Here is a 12767-nt window from a genome sequence, read left to right on the forward strand (position 1 = left end):
GAACAAAGGCCATGATCTCATTGAATAGCAAAGCAGGCACAAGGGGCTGAATGGTCTACTCCTGCTCCTACCACTTATGCTCTTATGTTACTTTCAACAACTGTGATATGCCAGTAGGAGACATAAAATATGCTCACTTCAAAAGCAGGCAGGAGCTTGGTATTTAGTGGCCTATAACTGACCTGACTCCCCAAAGCTTTTCCACCATCCACAGGGAATGTCAGGTGTGTGATGGGGTATTTTCCACTTGCAGCTCCAACAATACTCAACCAAGCTTGATGCTAACCAGAATAAAGTTGCCTGGTTAATCAGCAGCCAATGCGCCACCTTCAACATTTATTGTTTACATCCTTGCCGTACCATGGCTGTAGTGTTTATGATCTACAGTGTGCCCTGGTAAAAGCTTCTTCAGTAGCACCTTCCAAAGTTGTGACCTCAACTGTCTTGGTCGGCAGGTGCACGGGAGCACTTCATGGTCCAAATTCTCTCATACTTAACACTATCTGGATCAAAATTCTATGTGGGAGCACCTTCATCACATGGACTTCAGTAGTTCAAACTCACCATCTTCTCGGGGGCAACTTTGGAGATGGCAGTAAATGCTGGCCTCGGCATATGGAGGCACATCTTATATATTAATAAAGAAAAGTTAGTACACAGTAATCCAGGGAAAGAAGTGTAGTAATGTGGATGTTTTACTTGGTGTTTTCAGTGTTTTTATCTGTATATGATATATGTTTTGCTGTTGGTTATGAATGTGCAAGTTGTAACTTAGCTGGCGGCTGCTTTGTGCTGCGGCTGCTTCAGCGGCTTTGTGCCTGAACTGGGAAACTAGAACACTGGCTCAAAATTGAGCCTCAGGTCTCATGAGATAATTGGGCCACTGGAACTTGCTGTGCCGAAATGCACAATTAAGGAAATAAGTCTTGCGCAGCTTAACTCTTCGGCAGTGGCCCAAAGGCAAGTCCCCTGAGTGGGGTGAGAGTGCAGAGTGGCAAAAGAGTTGGGATAGCAATGACTAGAACACTGTGGAGTTCACTTATGTTGGTATTGTTTACCCCGAGAGTCAGAGCAGAATATGCCAGGATCCTCCACAATATCAAATTTCATGTTAAGACCTACATTACTTGTTTGCCTCTCACTTACAAACTTAATTGAGGGATAACTGGACGTTATTCAGTTCCTACTTTTAATTCGAAAGTTCTCCCTTTATTTTTAAATGTATTTCCTAATAAATTCTGTGACCACCTTTATAATGGAAACTGCTACATAAGCCGTCATGCTCTAGTTACACTCTTCTGGCAGTAGTTGCACAGCAGACCTCTACTACAGAGTGCATATAATTACAGTATCATAACTTACATGGCCTGTTCCATTATAAACTTATTCTTAGGCACTATGGGGGGGGGGGGGGGGGGGGGGTAATATCGATTGGCATTACGCAGAAGTACCAGATTGTTTATAAAATGTGTGTGGTTTAATTTCCCATGTACTGGGAAGGATTTTTTTGCTTTTAATCAAAATTCACAATGTTGATTAATAAGATAAATGGTGAAACTAAATTACTTGCCACAAAAGTGTTTTGTTTTCTTAGAAGGGAAAAGAAAACAGTCTTATGCCTTTTTTTCTGAAAGGAAATAGGAATTACTAATTGCTTTTGGACTTGTACTGCTTTAGCTAATGTTACTGTCTGTCCTTTTGCCCCTACTCAGCTCATTCACTGTCATCGATCTCGTGGTGGGGCCTGTGGAGACAACATCCAATCTTATACTGCCACAGTCATCAGTGCTGCCAAAGTGAGTTCAGCACTTAATGAAGGGACAGTGAGTTAAATGTTTAAGCTGCTTGCAGGCTTTAAAACAACTTCAAACCAGAACATGACATCAAGGAGCACAAAGCAGCAAAATGCTGTGAACTATGAAACTTGAAGCCAGGCCCGGATTGGCAACAGAAAGGAGCCATTAATCTGCCTAAATTTCTTCCTTTGTAAATCACAGTCAATTCTATTGAATATGCATTTCAATTGATTTCAGTAATTTGTTTACAAAGTGTATTGCGAATTGGTCAAAAAGATATGCATTGTAAGTACATGATGAATGGGATGTAGTAGCAGAGGGCGACTTGGAAAGGAAATTGGCAGTGATGATAGACCACCACTTTCAATGTCTGGACAATGTGGTCAAGCAATTAAAAAGTCAATAGCATGCTGGAATATGTATTTGGAACAAGTCTCTGGAGGTAGTGTTGGGACTTCACAGTGCCTGGTCGGAGCAACTTTGTAGTGCAGAGAAGAGCACGACAGGTCTGATGAAAAGTCTAGCATCTGCGAGGGAGATCTGCAATTTTAAGCCTCCCATATGAAGAGAATTATATTTAATGTGAATGGGGTGGGGTGTGTGTCCCTGTTAAGTGATATAAATTTACTTTAAACCAAGACCACACTATTACTTCTCATTGGGATTTAAATGTTGGGCTTGCCAGCAATGTCCACATCCCATGAATGGATTAAAAAAAAATGACCAGAGAGCGGTGTCGCCACATTACAGGAAGGATGTGGAGGCTTTGGAGAGGGTGCAGAAGCGGATCACCAGGATGTTGCCTGGATTAAAGATGATTAGCTATAAGGAGAGGTTGGACAAACATGGATTGATTTCTCTGGAGCATCAGAGGCTGAGAGACGACTGATAGAAGTTTATAAAATTGAGAGAGGCATTGATAGGGTAGATAGAGTCTTTTTCCCAGGATGGAAATGTCAAATACTAGAAGACATAGTTTTAAGGTGAGAGGGGAAAAGTTGAAAGGAGATTTACGTGGCAAGATTTTTACACAGAGAGTGGTAGGTGCCTGGAACGTGCTGCCAGGGAAGTGGTGGAAGCAGGTATGATAACAATGTTTAAGAGGCACCCCTTTCAAAGCCTCCGCATCTTTCCTATTGTGTGGCGACCAGAACTGCACACAATTCTCCAAATGTGGCACAACCAAGGCTTTATACAGCTGCATCGTGCCTTCCAAACGTTTATAATGCCCTGACCAATGAAGGCAAGCATGTTGCACGTCTCTTTTACCACCCTATCTACTTGTGTTGTCACTTCCAGGGAGCTGTGGACTTGCACCCCAAGATCCCTCCAAACATCAATGCCATTAACTGTATACTTTCTTCTTGCATTTGGCCTCCCAGAATACATCACCTCACACTGTCCTGTTTAAGTTCCATCTGCCATTTCTCTAAATTTCCAACTGATCTATATTGTGCTGTATCCTTTGATAACCTTCCTCGCTTTTTTTCACCTTCAATTTACCAGGTAAATGGTGAATTCCATTCCTGACCCACTGGCAGGAAAAGGCAAATTCAACCAATTTTATGTATGAAAAGGACAAGAGGGTAACCAGGGGAAGAGTAGGACCCATTTGAGACCAAAAGTGTATGAAGCCAGAGGACGTAGGTGAGGTCCTAAGTGAATACTTCTCATCTAGATTCACTAAGAAGGAGGACATAGCAGTTAAAATTCAGGGAAGGGGCAGTGAAATTCTAGATCCATTAAAACCCATGTGGTCACAGGAAGAGCATGCAAACTCCACACTGATGGCGTCAGGGGTCAGGATTCAACCTGGGTCGCTGGAGCTGTGAGGCAATAGCTCTACCAGCTGTTCCATTGTGCTGTCCATGTAGTCTTCCTGGACTTAAGTGAAGCTTTGACAAAGTCCCACCTAAGGAAACTGGTCCGAAAGGTTAGAACCCATGGAGTCCAGAGCAAATTCACAGATTGGATCCAAAATAGGCTTGGTAATAGGAGGCAGAGGGTGACGATAGAAGGTTTGGTTTTATGATTAGTAGACTTTGATCACTACTGGGACCATTACCGTCAGTTGTATACTTTAATAAATTTGGATGTAAATGTAGGAGGTGTGATTAGTAACTTTGCAGATGACATGAAAATTGGTGGTGTTGATAGTGAGGAGGGTAGTCAGGCTAAGGGATGATATTGGTGGACAGAGCAATGGCAGATGGAATTTAATCCTGATAAGTGTGAAGGGATACACTTTGGGAGGACTAATATGGCTAGGACATTTGCAAAGAATGGTGGACCCTAGGGATTATTGAAAGACAGAGGGATCTCGATGTACAAGTCCAAGGATCCCTGAAAACAGCAGCATAGGTAAATGAGATGGTTAAGAAGGCCACAGATGACTTGCTTTCATCAGCTAGGGCATAGAGCAGCGAAGTTATGGTATAACTTAATGAAACGTTGGTTAGTCCACTGCTGGATAGCTTGTTTTTCTTGGAATGAAGGAGGTTGAGGGAGAACCTCATTGATGTATGCAAAATTATGGTAGACATAGGTAAGGTAGATAGTAAGAAAAAGTTTCCCAATAGAGAGGTATCTAAACTAAAAGGACGAGCTTTAAAGTAAGAGGGAAGAGTTTTAGAGGGGATCTGAGGGAGAATTTTTTTTTCCGCAGAGAGGGTGGTGGAATCTGGAGTGCATTGCCACAGGTGGTGGTAGAGGCAGTGATTCTCACAATATTTATCTAGATGAGCACTTGAATTGCCAAGGCATAGAAGGCTACAGAACATGTGATGGAAATTAGATTAGAATAGATAGGTACTCAATAGTGGCATGTGCATAGTAGACCGAAGGGCCTGTTTCTGTTCTGTATGATTCTGTGATGGTTGAAAAGCCAGTATAAATGACTGAACATTGACATTTGTTTGTGTGCTATTTGGTTGTGCTAAGTATCTTCCAATGTGATTGGGTCCAGTGAATAAACTTCCCAAGTATCAAAGAATATTCAATCACTGGAGGAACTTTCAGCCGAAGTAGTTTCTGTTCTAACTTCTGTGGTCACAAATTTGTAGTATTAGTTACTGGATAAGTGAGCAAGAGCAGGAATCCTGATTGCTGATTTTTTTTCCCTCTGTTGTAGCACCTTAACATCTGCCCCAGATGAGATAATGAAGCTGTAAAACTCAGAATTAAAATGTTGGAAATTATATTGGGAGCTGCATGCTCCAGAGGAGATGTTTAAATTGTAAGCTTGATCAGTGTCATAATTCCACATGATTATTTTTGGAGATTTTTCCCAGTTTCTTGTGAAAAATCTCTTCCATCACCCCAGAAATAATATTTACTAGTTCACTGGTTTCACCAGTCATATACTAAGTCTACATTACTACTTCATTGCTCTATTTAAATATTGGGCTAAATAGATATTCTCTTTTGTATAACCCAGTGTATGAATGGCAGCATTCTACAAGATAGACCCCCCCCCCACTCCCCAATCATTGTAACTCTTTCTAAAAATGCCCAGTTTTAAAGACCAATTTTTACAGTATACATGTACCTGGAAGGATTTTTCTTTAGCTTGCAGCTTTTCTCTGATTATCAATCAAATACTCAATTTTGGTTTAAAATACGAAAAAAAATTAATGTGTAACAACTGAAGACTGCTATCTCACCCTGTCCTGTATTCAGGTGAAGGTGAAATCTGTGCTGGGTTTACTTCATTGTTTTAAAGATCATACATTTGGTTGGGTACTGTCGAGGAACCTGGTATATGTTAGTAAATCGGAGGGATTAACTTGCCCTTTGGTTAGCTGGTTTGCCTTCAATCCACATAATATTGAAGTATGTGCTTCCTTGAATGACCTTGGAGTGAATCACCAAAATCTTGTAAACGGTCTGTCTTCTTCCAACTAATAAACAGATCGGCCTGGAAGAAAAAAATTTGTATGTCCACCAAGTTCCATAAGCCATTGTAATATATGCATTAGCTAATTAAATTTTTTAGTGCCAATCAACCAACTGCCAATTACCTTGCAGCTTTTGTATGTTGGCAGAAAAGAAATGTGGTTTTATCTTTGAGGAAGCTAATTAACATTGTGCTGTCATGGTTGGCATGCTCTTTCCAGAAGACAGTAACTCTAAGCCTAAGTAATTGTTCACACCTAAACTGGGAAACTTGCAATTATTGTGACCTTCTGACTTTTGCATGATCCAAAATTTCATAAAACCATTTAGTCTTATCACTATCTAATTAGAGTCTTGGCTCCTTCCATCTGCTTTAGGTTGATTTAACCCTAGGGTAGTTAATTGCTTTAGTGAAGCCTGTTTCTGTATTCCCTTGTTACCTGATAGCTTCTAAATGAGTCATAACAGCTTATGTGAGAGCAACACCATTACCGTTAATGGAGGGAGCAGCTGATGTGGCATTTAAAAGGTTAATCAGGCTTCCTGACTGTGTACTATCATCAATACTGTGTGGCGCCTGTTGGTGTTGGGCCATGGAAGCCATTTCACAACAGCCCACTAACAGAACGTGCACATTGTCAAATCATTAATAATTGAAACAAACACTTGGCTACTAATTGATCAGCTATAATGTGTTTTCTAATCACTGCAGTTAGACTTTTTAGCACTAATCAAAACAGTTTCCAATTGATCCACTTTTGTTCTGGCTGGATACTGCTGTGTTTTCAGTGTCTGGAGTGGGGGTGTTGATGCTGGCTTTGATTGTTTTCTTTTTTCTTCTTTGTCTTTGAATTTGATACAGACACTCAAGACAGGACTCACCATGTTTGGGGAAGCAGTTGGTCGGCTGGCTGGCAGCTTACCCTCGGGGGCAATTGAGGATGAGGTTTCCACACACAGTACCTCTCGACGTAGCCCGCACGTCCCTGGAGTTGTCACAATCATCGATACTGAAACAGTTGGGGAAGGACAGGTATTGTGAAGTTCCACAAGCCTAATATTTTGTGGATTTCTTGAGCTGCATTAAAATACCTCTGGTAATACATAAGCCCTTTTCAAGTCATAAGAAATAGGAGTAGACCATTCAGCCCCTCACTCTCAATTTTGAATGCAATCAATGATTGAGCATCCACAGCCCTCTTGGATAGAAAATCTCAAAAGTTCATACCCTTTGTGTGAAGAGATTTTAGCACCTGCAGTCTCTTGTGTCTCAAGATTTCTCCTCACCTCAGTCCTGAAAGTTCTACTTCTTATTTTGAGACCATGACCCCTTTTGCTAGTTTTCCAGCCTGGAGAAACATCCTTTTCATATCTACCTGGTCTAGCTCTGAGAATTTTGTCTGTTTCAGTGAGGTCACGTCTCATTCTTCCAAATGCTAAAGAATGGAGGCCTAGCCTCTTCAGTCTCTCTTTATATGCCATACCTGCTATCTAAGGAACCAGTCCATTCCCTCACCTATTCCTACCAGAGGGCCAGACAGAAGGTGGAATTATTGTTTTGATTATGAATATTTTGAAAGAAGAATCGCAAACATTTACTAATGCTATACTTGAGAGAGATTAAGTGGATAAAATGGATATCTTATTTGTATGTCAGACTATGTCTGACCTTGCATTTGTAGGAGAACCAGAAACTGTATGTTTCAGAAAGTTTTGATGATGCCATTTAAAATTTTGATCGACTGGTTCTAAAATAAAGGGTGAAAAACATGATGATGCTGGAGGAATTCAGCAAGCCAGGCAAAATCCGTGGAGAAAAGCAGGCAGTCAACGTTGAAGGGTCCTGACCCAAAATGCTGACCGCCTGCTTTTCTCCACGGATACTGCCTGGCCTGCTGATTTCCTCCAGCATCATCATGTTTTTCATCTAGATTCCAGCATCTTGGTATTGGTATTGGTTTATTATTGTCACTTGTTCCGAGGTACAATGGAAAAACCTGTCTTGCATACCGTTTGTACAGATCAATTCATTACACAGTGCAGATACATTGAGTTAGTACAGAGTGCATTGAGGTAGTACAGGTAAAAAAAACAATAACAGAGTACAGAGTAGGGTCGCCACTACAGGGAAGTGCATTGCTGGTAGACAATAAGGTGCAAGGTCACAACAAGGTAGATTGTGAGATCAAGAGTCCATCTCATCATATAAGGGAACCGTTCAATAGTCTTATCACAGTAGGATAGAAGCTGTCCTTGAGCCTGGTGGTATGTGCCCTCAGGCTCCTGTATCTTCTGCCTGATGGGAGAGGAGAGAAGAGAGAATGACCCGGGTGGGTCTGGTCTTTGATTATGCTGGCTGCTTCACCAAGGCAGTGAGAGGTATAGACAGAGTCCATGGAGGGGAGGCTGGTTTCTGTGATGTGCTGGGCTGTGTTCACAACTCTGCAGTTTCTTGCGGTCCTGGGCAGAGTAGTTGCCATACCAAGCCGTGATGCATCCAGATAGGATGCTTTCTATGGTGCATTGATAAAAGTTGTTGAGTGTCAAAGGGGACATGGCAAACTTGTTTAGACTCCTGAGGAAGTAGAGGCTTCTGCAGTCCTTTGTTTCTCCAAATTAAAGAGGTTGCAATCCTTACAGCATCGCTTTTGGATTTCAAAATTGTTTACTGATTTATCCAATTATGTAAGTTGTATTATTGAGTTCAAATCAGAAGAGATGTCTGTAACTTACTGCCGATTAGTTAGGCATCCCTTACATATAGTACTGGTGATTCCAGAGGCTTCAGGTATTTAAATATACCATGTAATTGCTGTCTGGCAAATAGCAAAACAATGCAGATGATGCAGCTTTTTAAGAGAAGTATAGAAAAAGTTGGAAACATTCAGTGGAACAGTCTGAATCTTTAGAGATGCTGTGCAGACCAACATTCATCAGTCTGTACATTCCAGTGGTTTGTGTGTTCAATTCCATAGTTTCCTGCTACTCTGACTTTATTGGTCATTATGTGTTGCATGCAACAGGGGCTTTTCAGTAAATCAATTACCAAACAAACATCTGGATTCAGGAAGCAAGTAATTGTTTATCTAAATTACTGAAACTTGAGGGCGTTGTTAATTAAACTTCCTTTAAACTATCATCCACTGCAGCTGCTGACAGTTTATTCCAAAATTAACAGCTCTAAGCAACAAACATTTCATTTTGCTTATAACCCCTTTCAGAAGTTGTAAGGAGCCATATCTGGAAGGGTTTATGAGGAGAGTTGTACATCCAGTTGGATGAGTTAGAGAATTATTGGACCAATGTGGCAATGGAAGCTTCTTCAGTGGCCACCTTCCTTATGAACCCAGCAGGATATTACTGCTGTGATGAACTTCAATGAAAAGGGGTTGCGTGCTTACTTCACTGACATTCTTGGCCTATCTCTTTGTCCTTTTGATGCTTAAAGGGTGCAGTAGGAGAAAGGTTCAATGTTTGGTTCAGTATCCAGAGGCCTGGACCAGGATACACAAGTTTGATTCCCACCACCGTAGCTGGGCAATTTTAAATTCAAGTAATTTAATAAATATAGAATAAAAAGCAAGTATGAATAATGATGATAATGAAACCCATATAGTTCACTAACGTTCTTTATGGAAAGAAATCTACCCTGTTTGGTCTCTAAGCGTCTGCAGGACCACCAACGCGTTTTGACTCTTCTCTCTGAAATGGCGCAGAAAAGCACTCAGTTCATGGGGAATGAAAGATGCACAATAAATCTTAGCCTTGCCAGCAACATGAATAAGTTAAAATTAAGCCTTTGGGATCAACTTCACCTTTTGTTGAAGTTACAAACAGCCAAGAAAACAAGAAAATAATGTAAACCACAGGAAGCGAAGCCACCACTGAATGTCTTGCTATTCCCATATCTCTCGATTCCTTTAATACCCAGAAATCTGTCGATCTCAGTTTTGAATGAACTCAGTGATTGAGCCACCACAACTGGGCTCAAGAATTCTAATGATTCAGTATCCTCTGAATGCAGAAATTTCTTATTTTAGTCCTAAATGACCTGCCCTTAAGAAGAAACACCCTACCTATATCTATCCTGTTGAGCCCTCTAAGGATTAGTATCTTTCAATGAGGCTACCTGTCATTCTTCTCAACTCTAAAGAATAGAGGCAAGTCCACTCATTGTCTCCTCATATGAAAGACCTGCCATCCCAAGAATCAGGCTGGTGAATTTTTGCTGCACTCCCTCGAAAGCAAGTATATATTTTTATAGATAGGGAGATCAAAATTGTACACAGTATTCCAACTGTTTTCTCAACAAGACCTTATGTGGTTGTAGCAAGACATCTTTGCTCTTGTACTCAAATCCTCATGCAGTAAAGGCCAGGATACCATTTGTTTCCCTGTCTCCACTTGCATGTTAACTTTCAGTGATTTGTGTACAAGAACACCCAGTTCCTTTTGAATATCAACATTTCCTAGTCTCTCACCATTCAAAAGAAATTCTTTTTTTTCTACCTGTGGGTAGCCTCTCTTTTTTCATGTGGTACAACATCTGCCAAGTTGTTGCCCACTCTATCAGTTTATCTACTTTCTAGTAGACTAGTAAAGTTAATAATGGGGACCTAGTGGACATTGTGTATTTGGACTTTCAGAAGGCTTTTGATAAAGCCCCTCATAGGATGTTGGTAAGCAAAACTAGAGCAAATGAAATTGGGGATAATATAATCACATGGATAGAGAATTGTTTATCACACAGAAAGAAAAGAAAAACCTCTTTGGGTTGACAGGCTTTGACTAGTGGTATGACACAGGAATTCATGCTTGAGTTCCAGCTACTCACAAACTATATCAATGATTTTGCTGAAGGGACCAAATTCCATATTTTCAAGTTTACTGACAGACTAAACTAGGTGGTATTGTGAGAAACAAAGGAGGATATAATGAGGCTCCAGGAGGATATGGATGTTGAGGGAGTGGGCAAGGACATGGCAGATGGAATATAATGTGGTTAACAAATGTGATATCATCCACATTAGCGAACATAATGGAAGAGCACAGGATTTGTTAAGTGGTGAGAGATTGAATAATGTTGATCTTCATAGGGACCTGAGAGTGCTTGTACAGAGTCACTCATGAACATGCAAATGCAACAAGCAAATAAGAGAGCAAATGATATGTTTTAGCCTTTAGAGTCATAGAGTAATACAGCATGGAAACAGGCCCTTTGGCCCAACTGGTCCATGCCGACCACAGCATCCTCCCTGCTGGTCCCAGTTGCCCGTGTTCAGCCCATAACCCTCCAAGCCCCTCCCCTCCATGTACCTATCCAAATGCTTCTTAAATGTTGCAATTGTACCCACCTTGATCATTTCCTCTGGCAGCTCATTTCAGGCACTCATCACTCTCTGTGTAAAGAAGTTACCTCTCTGGTCTCTTTTAAATCTCTTTCCTCTTATCTGTGCCCTCTAATTATGTACTCTCCAACCCTGGGGAAAAGACTATGACCTTATCCATATACCTCATGATTTTATAAACTTCTGTGAGGTCACCCCTCATTCTCCTATGCTCCAAAGAATAAAGATCCATCATGGCCAACATCTCCCTGTAACTCAGGCACTTTATAACAAGAGGATTTGATTACAAGAGTAAGGACATTTTATTGCAATTGCGTAGAGCCCTGGTGAAACTGCACCTGGAATATTGTGTACAGTTTTGGTCTCCTTACTTAAGAAAATATGTGTTTGCCATTGGAGAGAATGTAGTGAAGGTTGACTAGGTTGGTTCCAGGAATAGTAGGTTTGCCGTGTGAAGAGAGATTGATTAGACCAGGACTGTATCTTCTAGAGCTTAGAAGGAATGAGAAGAGATCCCATTGAAACTTACAAAATTCATAAAGGACTTGACAACCTTGATGTAGGGAAAATATTTCACTTTCTGAGGAGTCTTGAACTAGGGGACAGACTGAGAACGAGGGTTAGGCTGTTTAGGACTGAGATGAGGAAGTATTTTTTCATTCAGAACCTTTATAGTTCTCTACACCTGAGGATTGTGGACCTCAGGCACTGGGTTCATTCAAAACAGGGCTCAATAGATTTCTGGATTTAAGAGAATCATAGGATATAGGGATAGTCCTGAAAAATGACACTGAGATAGAACATCAGCCATGCTCTTGACGAATGGCAGACCAAGCTTGAAGGGCTAGACCTGCTTCTGTTTCTTATGATTTTATCCTTGTGAAGTCTCTGTATCCTTGTCACTGAGTGGTTCATAGTGTACTATTCACTGGTCTGGAGATTATATCTGGAACTGCATTAATATGTATGGCTTTGTTGCATCCAAAGAGCACATTGGATTATGACCTGTTCCTTTGATATATCATCAGGTCAAGCTTTATCCTATTGCCTCTAGTTTGGCTAAAAATCAGACAGAGGCAATTAGGAGTTCAACATTAATTGATGTGTCTTGGCTCTGACAAATGCTTAAAATATGTGCACAGCATACCTGTTATGTGTGAGCTCATTGGAAAAAAACTCGACTCACTGAATCTGATGGTGAAGAATGCCCACAGACTACCTGGACTAACTTGTTTCTTTCTCTCTCAGTTCTGATAAGGGATCCCAAGGCTGAAATGTTAACTTTTTCTCTTTATACAGATGCTGCCTGACCTGCTGAATTGTCCAGCATTTTCTGTTTTTATTTCAGATTATCAGCAGCTGCAGTTTTGTTTTTGATTTTTATTTACTCCTAAATATTGTGGTGTTAGGGACCTTGATAAATGTTTTAGTGATGGTGTTACAAGGTGCCAACCACCAGTTTTCTTGATTTAAGTTGGATGCAATGATGTAGAGCATATGCCTTTTCCTTGGAATTCTGGCTCCAGTCTTTGTTGTTCTTTGATATAGCTCACTTTAGCTTAGAAAAAGTCATGCCAAAAGATTTCCCCAAACTTGAAAGGCAGATGGATAATGCCACAAGAAGGAATTCTTGATTTTAAATATTAATTATTAAATATAAAAAATAGGAAGTGTAGGGATTCTTTGCATTACATCGCCTAGGTCACAATGTACATTCCCTAAGGCTCCA

General features: G+C 40.7%; 1 protein-coding gene across 3 annotated transcripts in view; it reads left to right on the plus strand.

Moving 5' to 3' along the window:
- The window catches only part of bcas3 (BCAS3 microtubule associated cell migration factor), a 760056-nt gene that overhangs the window by 164336 nt on the left and 582953 nt on the right, over positions 1-12767 (plus strand). For all 3 annotated transcript variants that reach the window (XR_007957928.1, XM_052035317.1, XM_052035318.1), the window contains exons 11-12: positions 1713-1796; positions 6553-6723. Coding sequence is in view for 2 of the 3 variants with exons in the window: in XM_052035317.1 (XP_051891277.1) it covers positions 1713-1796; positions 6553-6723 (255 nt within the window). In the remaining variant the exon portion in view is untranslated. The remainder of the gene's footprint in view (positions 1-1712; positions 1797-6552; positions 6724-12767) is intronic.

The sequence above is a fragment of the Pristis pectinata genome, chromosome 21 (genome assembly GCF_009764475.1).
Source record: "Pristis pectinata isolate sPriPec2 chromosome 21, sPriPec2.1.pri, whole genome shotgun sequence".
In the NCBI taxonomy this organism is placed as follows: domain Eukaryota; kingdom Metazoa; phylum Chordata; class Chondrichthyes; order Rhinopristiformes; family Pristidae; genus Pristis; species Pristis pectinata.